A 20,873-nucleotide genomic window follows, 5' to 3' on the forward strand; every position below is an offset into this window, starting at 1 on the left:
ATTCTAGGTGCAGAGGGGTGAGAGCTGTGAATGGGAGGCATTCTGGGTGCAGAGGGGTGAGAGCTGTGGATGGGGGTATTCTAGGTGCAAAGCAGAGGGGTTAGAGCTTTTGATGGGGGTATTCTAGGTGCAGAAGGGTGAAAGCTGTGGATGGTGGGTATTCTAGATGTAGAGGGGTGAGAGCTGTGGATGGGAGGTATTCTAGGTGCAGAGGGGTGAGAGTTGTGGATGGGGGCATTCTAGGTCCAGAGGGATGAGAGCTGCAGATGGGGGTATTCTAGGTGCAGAGGAGTGAGAGCTGTGGGTGGGGGTATTCTAGGTGCAGAGGGATGAAAGCTGTGGATGGGGGGTATTCTATGTGCAGAGTGGTGAGAGCTGTGAATGGGAGGTATTCTAGGTGCAGAGGGGTGAGATCTGTGGATGGGAGGTATTCTAGGTGCATAGGGGTGAGAGCTGTGGCTGAGAGGAATTCTAGGTGCAGAGGGGAGAGAGCTGTGGATGTGGATGGGAGTGTTATAGGTGCAGAGGTGTGAGAGATGTAGATGGGAGTATTTTATGTGCAGAGGGATGAGATCTGTGAATAGGGGGGGGGGGGGGGTATTCTAGGTGCAGAGGGGTAAGAGATGTGGATGGGTGATATTCTAGATGCAGAGTGGTGAGACCTGTGGATGGTGGGGGGGGGGGGGGATTCTAAGTGCAGAGGGATGAGAGCTGTGGATGAGGGGTATTCTAGGTGCAGAGGGGTGAGAGATGTGGATGGGGGTATCCTACATGCAGAGGGGTGAGATCTGTGAATGGGGGGGGGGTATTCTAGGTGCAGAGGGATGAGAGCTGTGAATGAGGGGTATTCTAGGTGCAGAGGGATGAGAGCTGTGGATGAGGGGTATTCTAGGTGCAGAGGGGTGAGAGATGTGGATGGGGGTATCCTACATGCAGAGGGGTGAGATCTGTGAATGGGGGGGGGGGTATTCTAGGTGCAGAGGGATGAGAGCTGTGAATGAGGGGTATTCTAGGTGCAGAGGGGTGAGAGATGTGGATGGGGGTATTCCAGGTGCAGAGGTGTGAAAGATGTGGATGGGGGGTATTCTATGTGCAGAGTAGTGAGATCTGTGGAGGAGGGGTATTCTAGGTGCAAAGGGGTGAGAGATGTGGATGCTGGGGGAGGGGTATTCTATGTGCAGAGGGGTGAGAGCTGTGGATGGGAGGTATTGAGGTGCCGAGGGATGAGAGCTGTTGATGGGAAGCATTCTAAGAGCAGAGGGGTGATAGCTATGGATGGGAGGTATTCTAGGTGCAGAGGGATGAGAGTAGTAAATGGGTGTTATTCTAGGTGCAGAGGGGTGAGATATGTGGATGGGGGTTATTCTAGGTGCAGAGGAGGGGGGATATTTGTGGATGGGGGGTATTCTAGGTGCAGAGGGGTGAGAGATGGGGTTGGGGGTATTCTAGGTGCAGAGGGGTGAGAGATGTGGATGGGGAGGGGGGTATTCTAGGTGCAGAGGGGTGAGAGATGTGGATGGGGGGCATTCTAGGTGCAGAGGGGTGAGAGATGTGGATGGGGGGTATTCTAGGTGCAGAGGAGTGAGAGATGTGGATGGGGGGTATTCTAGATACAGAGGGGTGAGAGCTGTGGATGAGGGATAGAGGGCTCCACCAACATCAACAGATATCTGTCGCTATGCCTCTCTCCCTCTCAGGTGCAGCGGTGAGCATTCTGCAAGCAGCCAAATGTGCACACAGTCCTCTCAGAAACAGCCTCCACACTTCTTCTGCTCAGCCCAGGAAAACAGCAGGAAGCCGCCTCTCTTCTTTGCTCCAGTGCCTTGTGGAAGTTTTTAGTTTACTCCTTCCAAGCTCCCCAAGACAGCTCAGTCTGTCAGAACTATATCTCCCACAAACTTAGATTGTTTCCTATTGGGTATAGGGCAGGCTTAACACTGGCTGTACACAGCTGTGCAATAATAATAGTCCTCTCTAGGGATGGGCCGAACAATCCCCTGTTTGGTTTGCACCAGAACTTTCCAACATTGCGAAAGCTCAGAACCGAATAATGAACCCTATTGAAGTCTATTGGACCCGAACTGAAAAAATCAAAAGTGCCCATTTTTAAGGCTTATATGCAAGTAATTGGGCATACAATGGTTATGGGGTCCGGTTACTCCCCTGGGAGACATGTATCAATGAAAAAGAAAGTAAAAAACATCATTTTTAAATGAGCAGCGATTTACTAATGCTTAAAGTGAAAGCATCAAAAATGAGAATTAACAATAAAAATGAAAAATACCTTTCAATATAGTGCCTGGGGGGTCCCCTTAGTCTGCCTGTAAAGTGGCACATCTGTACTGTGTATAGAAGCTGCTGCAGCAATAATTGCATTTATAAAGCCAAAAAAATGAAATTTTCTCTGCAAGCTTTCTTTATTTTGTAACCAAAGGCTTGGGGAGCAGTCTGTATGATGAGGCCACAATGTAGTTCACTAGGAGCAAAATTAGAGATTTTTTGGATGAATTCTGGTGTCTCTTCTGCAGACTTTGGATAGAAGTAACAGGTGCAATAAAATTTGTCTTTGGGTTTTGGAGATGCCTTCACACCATAACCATATATAGGTACTCTTGATTAAAGCAAAAAATGCCTTGCTGTCAAAAATTTAAATGTTATGCACCTGTCAAACAGGTGTGGAAAAATTGGTCTTTGGGAGTTAATTGTGCCCATGAAATCTACACCAAAAAATTTCTTCCAGATGAAATTAACACCCACAACGCTAGGAAGCCTAGAAGTCTTGCAGAGATTCCTTATCCCAAAAACACTTAATCAGCGACATCGGCACCAGAGGCTTCAAAGCTACAGGTAATCTAGGACTAATTAATTTTGATAAATGTCAGATGGTCCATGGGGTCTATTATCAGTAACAAAACCTCTAGCAGCACTGAATGATCATTTGGAAAGCTCGCTGGATGCAGGGCAGCCCAGCAGCTCAATTACCTACTGGGCAAGTTATAACCAGTGGTCTATTCTCATGAACCAGTAACCCAGTGGATCGTCAACTGGAAAACTCTTCATCTCTGTTTTTGTCCCTAGATAATCATTGACCATATGATGCAGACGCTGCCGCTGGTATGTTGAAGCTGACAGCCCTGGGCACCAAGGACTAAAAAACTGAGAAAAGCATCACTTAGGCAGCTCTCTTCTCCACCGCTCATCTCTTAACCAACAGAAGCCTCACAACTACACTTTCCACGACACTGTAACCTACCAGAGTCAGGAAAAGTGTTAAACTCCTCTTTAAGGTGTCCTCAAGAGATTTTATCTTCTTCTCCCTCTGTGGGGTCGTGATGTGTTCTAAAACTTTCCCCTTGTAATGGTGGTCAAGGAGGGTTGCCAACCAAAAGTGATGCTTCTCCTTGATGCCACATATTCTTGGGTCCTTTTGCAGGCTTTGAAGCATTAGGGAGCCCATGCACCACAAGTTTGTGGAGTCATGAGAAGCAGACTCCTAGGGATCACTGAGAATTAAAGTATCTGGAACTGCCTCCTCCCAGCCATGTACTACTCTCAAGGGTTCTGGGGACAGAAAACCATCTCTTAAGGTTTGACCTATGTCTTCCTCTGCTTCAATGCCTCCAAAACTGTCAAAATCCTCCTCCCTCTCCTCTTGTATGTTCTGTGGCGTAGTATGGTGCCTGCATAAAGCAGGCTTTGAGAGGAAAGGAAGTCCTCCTCTTCCTCTCGCTGCTCTGCCTCGAGTGCCCTTTCCATAATGCCATGCAGAATCTGCTCCAGCAGGACACAAAATGGATTGTGTCACTGATGCATGCATTGTCATGGCTCATCATTCTTGTGGCCTCCTCTCAAATGGTGACAGTACAGTGCATGCATCCTTTATCAGCAGCCATTGGCATGGAGAAAAAAAGTGGAGCCAGCCTGAGCCTGTCATTGTGCCATACTCACACAGGTACTTGTTGACGGCCTTCTGCTGCAAGTGCAGCCACTGTAGCATTGCCAAAGTCGAGTTCCACCAAATTTGGGCAGGTGGAATTTCTGCAGAATTTCAGCCAACTGAGCACTGGCTGTGTATGACCACCTGAAATGGCTACAGACTCTTCTGGCCTGCTTTAGCAGTACTTCCAACCCTGGGTACCTATTTGAAACACGCTGCACCACCAAATTGAGGACAATTTGCCTGGCACATGTGTCAACTTACCCTGTCTATAAGCCACCTCTGGGCCTGCCCCTGCAGAGCTGCAAGAATCTCGGCTCCAGTGTGGTTCCTGTCCCCTAGACACACCAGCTGAAGCACTGCATGGCACCTTTCAGCCTGACTCATTGAATAGCCCCTTAAACGCTTAAGGGCATGGAGGAAGAGGAGGAGAAGGGGGTGAAGCTGACCAATCTTGCATCATCATCACTAGCTGTATGGAGACATGGTGGCACAACAAGCTGCAAGTCATGGTACAGAGCTGGAATGGCCTTAAAAGAAGAAATAGTGACTGGGAACCTGCCATTGTGATACAGCACATTTTGCAAATTCATGGAAGGGGGCAGAATCCACCAGATGGAAAGACAGAAGGTGTAAAGCCAGTAGCTTTGACAAGCTTGCATTTAGACGCTGGGCATGTAGGTGACAGTGTATTTTTTTTTCCCGCTGCAGCAGATGGGGCAGAGAAATTTGCCGGCTATAGTTTACAGCTGGTAGTGTGCTACTGGCAGATGTGCTGCAAGGACCTGGGATACCCTGCACTATACCATCATCCCTGTCAGTAGAGGCTGCTGAGAGGTCAAGAGGTATAGCGGGTGTAGACTTCAGGTGAGTAAGGAGGAACAGAATTGCGTTCCTTTTGTGCGGTATTTAGTTCTGAGTGGTGGGAGGTTTAATGCCTTGTCAAGCATGTGGTACCTAAATGGCTGGTGTTTTTGCCATGCTTGAGACAAAGTTTTCAAATTGCAACAGTGCAAACGGCTGCACATTTGCTAAAAAGGCCCAGACAGCTAAGCTGTGGGAAGTGGGCCGGGGGATAACAGCTCCACATTGTGATGGCATAGGGTGGCTGCTCTCTATTTCTCCATAATGGCTGCCTCGTTGGGGTTGTGCCTCACCCTCATTTTCCTCCTCTGCTCTATCCGGCACTTGAGTCGCATCAATGATCTCATTATCATCATCTCCTCCATTCTCATTATCACTGGAGACAACTTGGTAATAGGCTGCAGCTGGGGGAACATGACTGCCAATTTGTGTACCAGTGTTCTCCCCTCTCTGTAGGTTCATATTCCTACCTTCTTCAACATCAGAACCAACATCTAAATCAAGTAATGGCTGTGCATCATCAAGGAGCAAGTAGCTGACGGTGTGTTCAAATAACTCAGCTGACTCCTCCATGCCTGATGCTGGGGATATGGCAGAAATAGCTGTGGACAAGGAGGCAGAATAAGCCACTCTGGCAGCTGCAGTGAACTGAGCACTAGTCTCTGCTTAGGTGACAGAGGATGAGGTGGATGAGGATGGTTTAGTAAGCCAGTCCACCACCTCCTCTGCATGCTGTGGCTGGATAGCACGGGCAACATCACTAAACAGATGAAATAATGCCCTGTCTGCGGACTGACCACGTCCACCTTTGCCTGTGGACACATGCTGCTGGCCCTCTCACAGTGCCATGGGAACATCTGCCTCTCCTTGTTTGCCTCCCAGACATGATGAGTGGGAGTGCTTATTAACAAAATGTAACAAAGATGTTGAAATGTGTACGCAGATGCACTTTAAACAATGGAAATGGGTGTTTGGTGCACTTTAACCTGAGTGCCCATTTCACAGACACACTCCACTGACACTACAATGTCAAACTACACTCACACTGAAGTATCCCAAGATTCTCACTAAACTGATACCCTATACTGACAATAGAATCACAATAGCACACTATAGCACACTAACTCTCTAGTGGCACTGAACAGAGCCCTGTTCTATCTCTCACCACGTCAATATCACGCTGAAAATGGCTGCTATTGAAAGAATACTTTTATAGTGTGAGGTGGGACTAAAAGCAATGAACCATGATTGGATAGAGTCATCATGACAGCATCCAATCATGCCTCTGACTGTGCTATGTGCCCTGATTGGGCAAAGATTTCATTGCTTCAGCCAATCAGGGCCTCCAATGCTCTGTGCAGCGGCGCAGTGCATTGTGGTCGTTTGGTGAGCCGAACAATTGCCCCAATAATTTGGGTGTTCATCGAATGAGTGAACAGCCACTGTTCAGCCCAAACTCATGCTCAGGCCGAACTGTTCACCTATTTCTAGTCCTCTCCTTTAGCTGTGCTTGTGTAAAGTCTACTCTAATGCACAAACACAGAATCATTTTCCTGCCAGAGCTGCACACTGAGCTACACTGACTTAGGCCCCTTTCACACTTGCCGCTACGTAGGCAGACTCCGTTTTTCTCAGCGGGGGATCGATCCGCCGATCCCCCGCTGAGCAGGCAGATGGCAGCTCTGTCTCTGCGCTGTGTGCGGAGACAGAGCTGTCAGGTCCCCACTCTTCTCTATGGAGGAATCGGATGAGAACGGAGCGCCTGTCCGTTCTCATCCGATCCCATCCGATCCGCCAGATGGATGGAAAATAGGGTTTTCATCCGTCCGGATTTGACGGACAGGATCAGATGTCAGCGGACATGTCTACGCTGACATCCGATGCCCCATAGAGATGCATGGGGCATCCATTCAGATCCACCTGAAAAACTGACAGGCGGATCTGAGTGGTCTGCAAGCGTGAAAGGGGCCTTAGCCAGATGGTTACATCTCTACAAGGAGGAGTTCTTTCTCTCTCTCTCTCTACTAGAAGGTTCTTCTCTGAATTATTCACAGTTCTTTGTAATATGATCTCTCCTGATCATCAGGTCTGTTTGATAGAAGAGCTGTTAAATACATTTGATACAACCTTTGCTCTGGCTTGGAAATTACCATTTACTAGCTGCAAATACTAATTTTTTTAGGTTACTGTACAATTTCATTTTAACCAAAAGTCTATTTGCAAAACAGATTTTTCTGACTATAGTTTGGTTACTGAGAAAAACCATTTAAAGACACTCATGAAAATCAGATTAAGCCCTATTCATCACTATGCCAATCCCCCCATTTCAAAATATCTGTCCCTCCCACCACCTCTGTCCGTCCCAGCACCACTCTGCCACATGCCCACTCACCTTAGCCTCACTCAAAACTACATGTTGTATTGTCCTTTCACCACTCTGTAGCCCCCCCCCCCCCCACTCTAAACACTCTACCCCACACCCTCCATACTCTGCCATCTCTCCTTTTCTCCCACTCTGGGCCCCCTTATTGACAACTCTTCTGTTCACCATGTTCTTATTACCTGCAAACTCTCTTCCCACTTTATAGCACCTCTCTTGCTTTCAGCATTTTACCCCTGCCCCTACCACCTTTATTACTGGTTAACAGTCCATTGCATCACCCTGTCCTCACACTTCTCCTCCCTCTCCGCCCATCCTTTCCTGCCTTCACCACTCTTACCCTGCCTCTGCCGTCATCATTCTTCCCCCACCCCTGCTCTCTGCCATCCCTCGCCCCTCTTCTTCATGCCCTCACCACCTTTTACCTTCCCTCATTACTCTTTTACCTGCCCACCCAACCCTGTCCTTGCCAATCCACCAAGCAGCCCATCTGCCCCTTCTCTTCTCCTGCCTCGATCATTCTTCCTCCTGCCTCTCATGCCTGCTCGCATCACCAGCTGAAATCATCCCCAAACCCCCATTCTCTACTTCTTCGTCATTATGCCACTATGCCACTCACCCCTCCCCCATCCTCAACATACTTGCCCCGACTTACTACAAAAACAAATGAACAAGAAGGTGCATGCAACTACTGTATTAACAAAAGACATTTATTCACTATAAAAATTGATAAAAATAGGTACTCACAAAGTAGCAACTAAAAATAGCCATAGAATCACACAATGCCATGCAGTGCAGACACACAAATGTCACAAACGTCGTGAACATCAAAGGGGTGTAAATCCGGGGCTACTCTGGACACCACAAGACCTTATATAAGGGAGTCATAGCTTGGAAACCCAAACCCAAAAAAGAGGCAGGGTGAGGAGTAGGAAAAAAAAAAAAGAGACTGCCACATACGTTCACATATTCCTAGAGTTCATACAAATTCATTAAAATTCATAAAAAATGCAAAATATATATATATAAAAGGCATGAATTACACAAAAAATATATATGTACATACAAAAGATCCACAAAGGATCAATAGGTGCTTCATTACTTTCTTATAGATGGTGCTATTAAAATTATGTTGTTAAAATGGTCTATTTTATCCATATAATAAATAGTGACTCACCCCATATACTGCACCCAGGCAAAATGGCCACTGGAGCCAGTGCCCCTATGGACTGGAAGTGCAGGGTTAGAACGTCCACCACTGGGCCCAGATGAGGCAACTTCCACTGCGATGGGATGTGAACCCAGTGGGGCAGCGGGAGCTGATGCGCCAATCTACCCGCCCACTAAGGGATGCCGAGACCGATGCCAAGTGTCTCCATCCTCTCGGGTCTCACTGGAAGTGGCCAATGACGTCACCTTCGGCCCTCAGCGGAGGTCCAGGGCTGTGTCCCCAGATGGAGGAGTCACAAAAAAAAAACTTTTTTGCAATATTGGCCTATCAGCGCAATGCTAGCACCAGACCCCCAACCTAATAAAAATTCAATACAATTAATATAGAAAAAAATGTATATATGAATAAATAAATACAACTAAAATGTGAATTAACTAGACAAATTACTTAGATATGTGGATACACTAGTGGATAGAGATAAAATATTGTTGCAAATCATAAATATATAATGTGTATACAGTACTGTACTCAAATAATTAGCATCTCTATATACATATACTGTACATATAATTAGCATCTACATATACACCCAAATATTTGAATATACATACACAAACGCGTGCTGTATATATACCCAACCCTAAAGTTAAAGCAATGGTGACTATTTTCATGTTAGGTATACTTCAAGGCTGGGAAAAGATATACCTTCAAGGTTGGGAAAAATATACATGTCCAATGGCATGATGATAAAAGGGACCAAAAAATAATAATAAAAAGGGAAACAGAAAATGAAGGATAAAGAAAACCAAACTAGAACTGGTCACCACAACCAATGAAGAGGAGGACATGTGACCCTAGAGGTACACCAATAATAATACCAGTATTCGTACACCAATATTAATATTGATACCAGTACCCTAGAGGTGCACCAATGTTAATGATGGTGGAAACGTATGTATAAACTAATTAGAGCTACACCAATATTAATGATGGCAGAAACATACGTGTGAACTGACTTGAATCCTATGGGAAAGCAAAGGAGCACACAAAGACTGAGTGCTGAAACACGACGCACGGGACTCAAGTAGGCCTGAAAACCATAATGGTGAAGTACCCACCGGGCTACATGCACTACATAAGGGTCCGAACATCCAACCCTACATTCAGGCCCCTCAGTGTCAAGGTCCCTAGCTGGTGTATCCAAAACATCTCTCTCCTACATAATCTCCAAAAACGGCATCCTATGTCAACATCCTCACCAATGATTTCCAACCCGAACAGCCTAAGACCAGAGAGATTTTTCTTGTGCTTCTCCAAAAAATGGAGGGGTACTGAATGTTTATCGAAGCCTTTTAGACTGTTCCTTTTATGTTCCCCAAACATATGCCAAAACATACTGTATGTTCGCCAAACATATTGTCCAACCCACGTAGAGCAGACCACAGGGACATCACAGACAATAGACTACAAATTGTGATCCACATTTAATGAATTGCCGATTGGTGTGTGTAACGGATCAACCGGCACCCCGACTGGGTACCTCCGGTGACGGATGCTCCTAGTGCTTCCCGAGGGCTCCAAGGACTCCACCAGACACCAAACCACCTCAGACCCCACGAACCGCCGCAGCTTGGTTGGGGTCTCGCTGTCTCCTAACCACCCTGGACCTACGACAAGGCTCCAGGTTCCAGTGGGTGAACCTCTCTTTCCCCAGAGAGTGAAGCAGGAACAAGCTCTTACAAGAGCTTAGTGATTATTCAAGGGAGTATGAAGAGCATAGCAATCCCTTGTAGCAGATTCCCCCAATAAAAGACAGGACTCTAGAGTAAGGGTGAAGTCGAACTCAAACTGTTTAATCAAACACATGCCCAAAGAGTTATACACTGTGGGACAATCTCCCTCCCCTTAGCAGCCAATCCACATACACATATACATCCCATAATAAGTTTATCTTAAGGCAGACAAAAACAATAGAACAATGGAATACAGGCACTTACCAAAAACAAATCCCACCCCATCTCACTATCTAGCAAGGGCCTATGAGACACTCCTGCAATATTCTAGCAATCTGAAAAGTCAAACCATTCATCTTCATACATTTCCTGAGAAATATTGCTGACAAATCCCATCTGAAGCCATCCAAACTATTCTCTCAGTGTCCCCCAAGTATCTGTCCTTCACTCCCAGTGACGGTGAACACCGTCACATATCTTCCCCCCAAAGGTAGACTAACCAGGTACCAGACCTCCAATCGGCCTGTGCCTGAGTTAGTCGGGTAACAAGTCCCAAAGAGTCAATCCATCATGGCAGCTTCCTTGACAAAGTTCCACATAGTTTGTAAGTTTGTCCTGGCAGGGCGCATGGAGCTCTCATAGCCGATCAGTCTGTGAAAGTCTGGTTTGGGCAGGCCAGACTGGGCTTCTTGGTCACCCTGTGTCCCTAATAGACACAGGGTGACTTAGACATAAGAGGGGCCTAGTGGGCTGAGGGAGGGGTTTTCCAACCTCTCTAAGGTAGGCTGTGTTCCACGGGCCCTCCCAATGTCTGCAACCACCTAGTACCCCAAACAAATTGTCCGGAAAACAGCGTTACTCACCCAGGCAACCTCTGCCTCTCTCGTAGAACATACCCACCGCTGTGGATAAGCGTGGACTGGTCCTTCTCCCGGGAGTCTTTTCAGCCACTGGAGAGAAGACAGGGTGGTGGGGCTCACTTTGTCGGGCTGTTGGGGATCTGGGCCAACTGTCAAGCATCCCGGGACACCAACGCAAAGACTGCAGTCCCATCCACTACCACAGGAACTCCATCTTTTGTATGTTGAGGGCAGAGGCCAACTTCACTCTGCTCTGTTGCCAGCTCTTCTGCTGGGTTGGTGTCATCATTCTGGGGCACCAACTGCTGCTGGGAAGGGGAGTCAGCTTCCATCTTCCTTACCCCCATCTGGCAGTTGGGACAACGTTTCTCTGGTACTGTCTCCCAGATGTACAGATCCTGGCTGGGGAGGGAATACAGTTTCCTCCACTCTGACTGACTGTTGGGGAGGGAGAACACCAACCTCCTCTCCCTTCTCACCCTGGACCTCCGGGAACTGCCACAGGTGTGGGGCAGACGTCACTGACTCTCTGTCTGGCTGCCAGCGCTTCAGCTGGGTATAGAAGTTTAACTTCATCAGCTTGTCGCTGGGGCGAGGGGCCGATTTTCCCAGCTTCCTGGAACTCTGTAGCTGCTGTGGGTGCTGGGCAGAGGTTGGTAGCACTCTGCCCTGTTGCCAGCACTTCTGCTGGGGACTCCACATACTCCACTCTGGCTAACTGTGGGGGAGGGAGCCTGGCTAACTGTGGGGGAGGGAGCCTGGCTTCCTCCACTCCCACAAGACTGAGGGGTCATTGTCAGCATTTAAGCACTACAAAGAGTGTAATAAGAAATGTAAAGACGAAATCAGGGCGGCTAAAATAGAACACGAGAGACATATAGCGGAGGAGAGTAAAAAGAACCCCAAGAAGTTCTTTAAGTATATAAACAGTAGGAAAGCGAGGCCAGAGCACATTGGCCCCATAAAAGATGATAAAGGAAAAATGGCCACAGAGGACAGAGAAAAGGCGGAAGTGTTAAATAATTTCTTTTCTTCAGTCTTCACAAAGGAATCGGGGGGCTACACGAACCCCGCTTGTAAGGCCGAACTAAATAATACACCTCAGGAAGTGCCGCCATGGCTAACAGAGGATAGACTTAGAGCTAAACTAGAGAAACTTAACATAAATAAATCCCCGGGACCGGATGGCTTGCACCCAAGGGTTCTTAATGAGCTCAGCCAGGTGATTGCCAGACCATTATTCTTGATCTGGATAGTTTACAGACGGGTATGGTGCCAGCTGATTGGAAAAAAGCCAACGTGGTACCAATATTTAAAAAGGGGCCGAGATATATCCCGGGTAACTATAGGCCGGTCAGCCTAACATCAGTAGTCTGCAAAATTTTGGAGGGGATGATAAGGGACCACATACAAGACTTTAGTAATGAAAACGGTATTATAAGTAGTAATCAGCATGGATTCATGAAAAATCGTTCGTGACAAACCAATCTATTAACCTTCTACGATGAAGTGAGCTGCCACTTAGATAAAGGTAAGCCTGTGGATGTGGTGTATCTGGACTTTGCAAAGGCCTTTGACACCGTTCCCCACAAACGCTTACTGTACAAACTAAGGAAGGTAGGTATGGACCATAAGGTGAGTACCTGGATAGAGAACTGGCTCCAGGGGAGAGTACAGAGGGTGGTGATTAATGGGGAGTACTCGGATTGGGCGGGTGTGGAAAGTGGGGTCCCCCAGGGTTCTGTCCTGGGACCAATCCTGTTTAATTTATTCATAAATGATCTAGAGGAGGGGATATCTAGTACAATCTCAGTATTTGCAGATGATACTAATTTCAGGCATGCCAATATCTTCTATGCAGGATGTGGAAATCTTGCAAGCAGACCTAAACAAAATAACAGGGTGGGCAACTACATGGCAGATGAGATTTAATGTAGAAAAATGTAATGTAATGCACTTGGGGGCCAGAAACCAGAAAGCAAGCTACTCACTAGGGGGGGAACCTCTGGGTGAGTCTAGGATGGAAAGGGACCTGGGGGTACTGGTAGACAACAGGCTTGGCAGTGGCATGCAATGCCAAGCCGCCGCAAGCAAAGCCAACAGAATACTGGGTTGTATAAAAAAGGGGATTCACTCCAGAAATAAAGAGATTATTCTTCCACTCTACAAGACTCTGGTCCGGCCACATCTGGAGTATGCTGTCCAGTTCTGGGCACCGGTCCTCAGGAAGGATGTGCTGGAACTGGAGAAAGTCCAGAGAAGGGCAACAAAAATAATTAGGGGAATGGAGGACATCAGCTATGAGGAAAGACTACAAGCACTGAACCTATTCTCTCTGGAGAAGAGACGATTGAGGGGGGATATGATATCAATGTACAAATACTGTACTGGCGACCCTAGCATAAGGAACAAACTATTCAGAGAAAGGAGATACAATAAGACACGTGGCCACTCACTAAAACTTGAGGAAAGGCGGTTTAACCTTAAAGTGCGTAAGGGGTTCTTCACTGTAAGAGCGGTAAGGATGTGGAATTCTCTTCCACAAGCAGTCGTATCAGTGGGGAGCATTGATAGTTTCAAAAAACTATTGGATGGACACCTTAAAGACCACAACATACAGGGGTATACAATGTACGGTTGAGAGCAAACACACACACGCATCGTAGGTTGAACTGGATGGACTTGTGTCTATTCTCAACCTCACTAACTATGTAACTAAGTAACTATCTCTCGCTGGGGAGGAAGGATGACCACCTTGTTCTCTGTACTATGCAGCTGCTGTTGGAGAGTGATCACCACCTTCTCACCCTGGGACTCTTCTTTCAAGGAGGCTGAAGCTGCTGTTGGTGTTGGACAGCTTCTCGTACAACAGTCCCCGGCCGCCGTAGCCAAAGCCTTCCGTTGGGCTGTCATCCGCTATCCAAGGCCATGTTTGGGATACATTGCTCTCTTCCAACTGCATCTCTGCCCAGACCAGCCTGCTTAACTCAGCTGTCTGCTCCTTGTGCGATGTATCTCCCAAAAACACCTCCCGCAATCCATACTGCGACCAGTACCTTTTCTGGATGGAGGGGAGGATTTTTCCCTGGTGGCGCTGCTCACGGGCTAGTGTTTCCTTCCAGAGTTCCCATCCTAGCAGGACCTTCTCTGAGACTGGTCACCTGTACTGTATCTGCATCTCTCGCAACCTCCTCACGAATTCCTCTTCCATGGCGGTTGATATCTGTACCTCTCCTCTTCTTGTGGGAATGCTGCATGGGTGTTAGCTCGCTCCATAACATTACCGGTGTTTCCAAGAGCTGCTTCTCCTCACACTAGGATGCCATCCCATCGCTTGCCACCAATGTAACAAGTCAACTGGCACCCCGACTGGGTACCTCCGTTGACAGTTGCTCCTAGTGCTTCCCGAGGGCTCCAAGCACTCCATCAGACACCATAACCACCTCAGACCCCACGAACCACTGCAGCTTGGTTGGGGTCTCGCCGTCTCCTACCCACCCTGGACCTACGACAAGGCTCCAGGTTCCAGTGGGTGAACCTCTCTTTTCCCAGAGAGTGAAGCAAGAACAAGCTCTTACAAGAGCTTAGTGGTTATTCAAGGGAGTATGAAGAGCATAGCAATCCCTTGTAGCAGATTCCCTCAATAAGAGACAGGACTCTAGATTGAGGGTGAAGTTGAACTAAAACTGCTTATTCAAACACATGCGCAAAGAGATATACACTGTGGGACAATCCCCCCCTCTTCTTTAGCAGCCAATCCACATACACATATACAGTACATCCCATAATAAGTTTATCTTAAGGCAGACAAAAACAATTGAACAATAGAATACAGACACTTACCAATAACAGACCCCACCCCATCTCCCTATCTAGCAAGGGTCTATGAGACACTCCTGCAATATTCTAGCAATCTGAAAAGTTAAACCATTCATCTTCATACATTTCCTGAGAGATATTGCTGACAAATATTAATGTCCCATCTTAATCCGTCCAAACCATTTTCTCAGCGTCCACAAAGTATCTGTCCCTCACTCCCAGTGACGGTGAACACCGTCACAGTGTGTGTCTGACCATTACTGCCTGTAACATCTTTTTTTCTGTGCCACATGTAATAGCATGCTCCACATTTGGGGACCCCACACCTAAAGCTGCCCTTTTGATCGAATATGCTGCTTCAGCTATGGCCAACTGTTGGTTTCTGTGTGCGGACTCTGCTATGTGCAATGAAGCCCCTCGGGTTTCTAGGTCTGTGAAAGATGAAATTCAGACGCTCAGGGATGACATTAGTAAGACAAGGATCTCGATGAAGAATACCCAATATTCCTCTATATACATCTGCTGATACTTTCATATATGCGTCATCGATGATTACCCCTTTCAGAAATGTCTTCTTCAGTAAGCCGCTCTGCTCGTCATAATCCAGTAGGCGAGTACAAGTCTTTTGGAGCTGGCAGAACTGTCTGAGGGGTACATTCTTGATTCATCTAGGGTGGCGATGACTCCGAGCATTGAGATAGGAGTTCCCTGCTGACGGCTTGAAATGAGTACAAGATATAATCCGTTGATCATCATCCACCTCATCCACCATCAGTCCGAGGTCCAGGAATACCAATTTCTGACTTCCAGCAACATGAGTGAACTCCATTCAAGAGGGTTGTTCTGGCAATATTCCAGAAAGAAATCCAGCTGGCTGTCCCAAAAATCCCAAAAAAAGTTGTTCTGGCAATATTCCAGAAAGGATTTTCACCTAATGAAGCTTCCTTTGATGGTGTGGCACTCTCATGTAAGCTATGCATGCTTTCACTATATTGGGATGAAAAAAAATGTTGCAGGGGAAGGGCTATAAGCATTGTCACTGCTAATTCATTAGTCTGTATCTTGTCAGTTAGCACCTGGCCACATCTAGTCCTGCCAATTGCTTTCTTGACAAATCTTTGGCTGTTGCTGAAACCCTCCCACTGTGAGCTGCAGTGTCTGGGAGGGTGAACAAATAAAAGAAAAATTAGGAGGATTTGGCTCAGTCAAAGAAGGAAAAGGATGTTTTGTTCACTTTATGAGCCTTCCCATAGTAACTAGATCTGGGACTTGATTAGACTTTCATAAAGGAGCCATTAGTTAAAGCGGAACTAAACTGTATTTGAGATCCACAAACCAAAAAACACTATTTATACATTTTTAAAATTCAGAGTAAACTTGTCAATCTATCCATATATCCGTGATATTTTTTGTTGAGAAATCACTTTGAAAAAAAAACGCCTAGCATTTCTAGCAATGGCCATCTTGAGTAGGGCTGGCGTGTTGAGTAGAATTTACTTACTGAAATCTATATGCTCCTAGCTAAGGCATGCAGGCAGGAGGGTGTGATAAGCTGAGAAAGCCCTGTTCCCTTCTTCCAGATGAAAGGAAAATAATGTCCATAAAGTCTCATTGGATGTATGACATAATTTTGGCCTAGGCCAGAAACCAGGAAGCAATTAAAGAAATGTAAAAAAAAAGTACCTTCCTATCTATGTATTAAAGCTAGTAGCATAAGGAGCAAAAATAGGTATTGTTGATTAAGAGTGTGAAGCACATCAGTGTTTTTTCTTTAACTACTGTGACACTGTCAACTATACCACTAGAGTTATGGTAAGTTATAGCATCTATCTGATACAGAAAGCATATTACTAAAAAAAAAGCATATCACAATAACTGGTATATCTATTATTTATTTATTGTTGTTGGTAAAGAAAGGAAAAAGCAAAAATGTATTTATTTTGTACTATTGTATATGTACACAGAGGGTAATTTCCTAAAGCCGGGCATAGATGAAGCAATTTTCTTCCCTGCAACCAAGGGTCACAGTCAGTGTTGATTGGGGAATCCCTCCCGTGGAGCCATTGTGTTCTTCCAGCGGGGGGAGCCATTCCTGCTGGGAGAATACAGTGATTATTGCTAGCTGGCTTTAATTGCATGTAGAATCCAACAGGCTGGTTATACCCAAGTTGATTGTTTGATCAACTTGTGTACATTCAGCCAGCCCATACATGGTTTGAATCTTAGCTGGTGCCTGCTAAACTGGCTGAGATTCGAACCGCCTATGGTCGGCTTGAAGTGGTTGTAAAGGCAGAAGGTTTTTTTTTTATCTTAAAGCATTCTATGCATTAAGATAAAAATACTTTTGTGTGCAGCAGCCCCCCCCCCCCAGCCCCCCAGCCCCCTCCAGCCCCCTCCAGCCCCCCTAATGCTTACCTGAGCCCCCTCTCTATCCAGCTATGTGCACAAATGCCTCAGCCATCCCAGACTCTCCCACCTGGTTGGCTGAGGCACATTTGTTATTTTTAATCAGTTCCAATCAGTTTCTAGTTTTCATTTTCAAAGCTTATCTAAACAAGCTGAAGTTAGAAGCTGATCCCGTTACTATACACAGCTCCACCAATGTCCAATGTTTGTTTGCTCTAATTATAGTAAATCCTCCATATTGCCTTTGTATTTGTTAGATGCACTGATGTCTGTTATTATCTGATTTCCAGGACACAGCCAAGTAAATATTATTTATATTACTTTTCTGCCAGGTTGCTGGGTTCTTTAAAGGAATGTCATTCCCTTTGGCGAGCATAGCAATTTACAACTCTGTAGTTTTTGGTGTTTTCAGCAATGCACAAAGAATTATTAGCCAGCATCGACATACAGACAGAAAAGGCTCCCCGGACATCATAGACCTAACTATCGCCAGCATGTTAGCAGGACTGGTTTCTGTTGGAATTGGTGGACCTGTTGACCTTGTAAAGATAAAACTACAAATGCAAACATCCCTCCCAGGTAGGATATTTGTTAATTAATGTTGTTTCTAAACTGCAAAAAAATAGCTTTGTATTATTAAGATAAAACACTGAAATAAAAAATTGTTGCAATCAAAATAAAGGCTTTATAATGACTATATTTTAACCAATCAATCAAGGAATTTAGTTGACTTGAAGTCAACACTTATCCTTCTTTAAACTTCAAGCACAATAAAATTGTTCCTAGCATTGATGTACTGTTGGTGCAGGATGGGCTTGGCTGTGACCTACAAAGGATTTATAAGAGAACCTAACTGTTGCATTTATTGTCTTCTCCTTTCTACTATAAAAGATCCATCTGTTTGATGGCTTTAAAAAGCCTAAATAGGAATTGCAGGTATGGCATATTTTACAGCTTGATCCAATGTAACTATGCATATGCCCTACCTGTGGGGTCCCTCTAGGAGTCGGAAATCACTTTAGTAAATTCCTTATAACAAAAAAAGAAGGATTGCCCTGTGGGACTTTACATGAGATGCACACATGCGTCACTTAATATATAAGATTTATATTTATTAAAAAAATATCACAGATAATAGTCACTGTAACAAATATATAGAAAAATACATAAATTCCAGACAACACACAATGCATAGTAGTCATGTCATAAAGTAATAGAAGTACATTGCGTAATCAATAAAAGCATCATCAAAACTCAATAAAGAGATTAGAATGCAATTGTAGTAGTAGGAATGATGGGTAAAAGGGTAAAAAGCATTGTTGGAACTCTATGCGTTTCATGGGTTGCAGTATGCCCATTCATCAGGAGTAGATGCATATGTCTGAAAGAGATATGAGGGTACGTGTAAAGTAGAGTAGTAAAATGCAGAGTAGTAGCGGGTGATGCATGGTACCTCAAAAGAGCCCAAATGGGGAAAACCATACACCACAGTTGGAAAATCTGTGCTGGAACAGCGCTATCGCATGGTGGCAGTGAATGTGTCAGGTTCGGAAGCCGAAGGAACGGAACCAAAATATTGCCCCTCCGGAGGACAGGTGGGGAGTAGATGTGGGACATGAGGAGGTGATAGTTTGACCATATGTCTCCAAATCTACAAGTACAAAGGTAAGTTGTATATGTCACAATGGAATGCATAGCTGATGGAAAATAATAGCCAGAAAGAAGGTATGGATATCAGTATAAGAGTAGAACATTGAAAAAGAGTATAGATTGCATAGCTGTATGGGGTCAATAATAGCCAGCAAAAAAGTATATGTATACATAGAGATATCCATATAAAAATGATAAAGAAGTGGATATAAATATGGTGACCATGGAGGGTGAAAAAGAGTGAGTGCACCAGAATAGAGCCAGAGTAAGATGAGTAGAAATATTGCCAGGTAAAAATGTAGGGTGAATAGAAATGCACAAAGGAAAAAGAAGGTGATGGAAAACAAGGGGTGGAAATATCCGGGCTAAAAGCCCGAGACCAGTGAGGACAAGAGAAGGTGCAGCATGGGGTTCAGAGGCTGGGAGTGTACCTGCCAAACAAAGTGTAGAGAGCGTAGCTGATGTCCACAGTGCTGAGAGAGTGCAGAAATGAATGACCCAACAAATCTCCCCACCTAAAGTACTCCCATGGGGCGCAGTCGGCTCCGCCCAAACGCCATGAATGAGGGGAAAATGAGCGTGTGCACGCTGGACAGCGTAGGCATGCCCTACAGGGATGCCGACAAGACCGCCGGCGTCCACTCCCTCTATTGTGGTGCACTCACTCTTTTTCACCCTCCATGGTCACCATATTTATATCCACTTCTTTATCATTTTTATATAGATATCTATATGTATATATATACTTTTTTGCTGGCTATTATTGACCCCCATACAGCTATGCAATCTATACTCTTTTTCAGTGTTTAGATCTTATATTGATATCCATACCTTCTTGCTGGCTATTATTTCCCATCAGCCATGCATTCCATTGTGACATATACAACTTACCTTTGTACTTACGTAGATTTGGAGACATATGGTCAGACTATCACCTCCTTATGTCCCACCTCTACTCCCCACCTGTCCTGACCTGAAGCATTTAAGCTTCCTGGAGTAATCCGACTCAGAGCCCACTGATCAGGAGAAAGAGGTGGAGAGTGGCTCTGGGCTGACTCGCCATGTTCAGCACCTGCTTCACTCTTTAGCCTCTCTCCATATGAAGCAGGTGCGGGACCTGGTGAGTCAGCCCAGAGCCGCTCTCCACCTCTTTCTCCTGATCAGTGGGCTCTGAGTCGGATTACTCCAGGAAGCTTAAGTGCTTTCCTGAACTATCCCTCTTTCTAATTGACAAGAGAAGCTCTGAAGAAACCCACTTTATTTGAGTTGATTAAGGCATACTTCAGGTTAACCTCTGGTGAATGTATATGCTAATCGAGGCTCACAGATGGTGTTTTTGGTTCACAACGAGTGGAGTATTACTATTGTGATTTAAGGCTATTTTTTTTTACACACTTCTGGTGAGTGCATAATTAAGCTGTATTTGAATCACTTGATAACATTTTATGTACATGGTGGATATCTACTTCTGAATATCATGGTGAATATCTACTTCATTGTCCTCTAATAAAGTCATGTGCCGTGACGTAACACGTAGGGCATTGCTGGACCTGAAGTGATGTTGGAAGCCTGTATATTACCTTGTATCTTCATATACAAAGCATTTTTCACTAAACTGAATGTAGGAGTTACTATTTTTTAATAAATATTGTGATTTTAAATTACTACAAAATGGAAGGTGTTTTTGCTTTACTTTAATATATGAATGCTGTGTGGTGGGTGGAGCCTTAAAGGAACCATAACAAGGGAATATTCTAACACATCTAAATGCATTAGAAAGACCAGGAACCAAGCCAGGATTTGAGAAACATCGCCCTAAGCATCAATAGGATTGGTAGAACATCATCCAGAGACTCTCTGTAATCAAAAAGTGCATTTGATTACTCACTAAGGTGAGAGTTCTGTGAGCACAGAGGTGTCATAAGGAGGGAAAATACACCATAAAGTTTATATATATTCACTTTGGGAAGCACTGTATTTGGGAATAAGTGATCATTCAGACACATCACCGCTGGAATATGAACTGTCACATATTTTGAGAGATATTCACCTG

The 20,873-nt window shown here is 45.3% G+C and overlaps 1 protein-coding gene across 1 annotated transcript in view; it reads left to right on the forward strand.

Moving 5' to 3' along the window:
• SLC25A48 (solute carrier family 25 member 48) overlaps positions 1–20,873 on the forward strand; it is a 98,530-nt gene that overhangs the window by 25,178 nt on the left and 52,479 nt on the right. Inside the window, exon 4 of the mRNA XM_082252705.1 lies at positions 17,503–17,749. Coding sequence (XP_082108831.1) covers positions 17,503–17,749 — 247 coding nt within the window. The remainder of the gene's footprint in view (positions 1–17,502; positions 17,750–20,873) is intronic.

The sequence above is a fragment of the Pelophylax lessonae genome, assembly GCF_965119305.1.
Source record: "Pelophylax lessonae genome assembly, chromosome: 4".
NCBI classification, from domain to species: domain Eukaryota; kingdom Metazoa; phylum Chordata; class Amphibia; order Anura; family Ranidae; genus Pelophylax; species Pelophylax lessonae.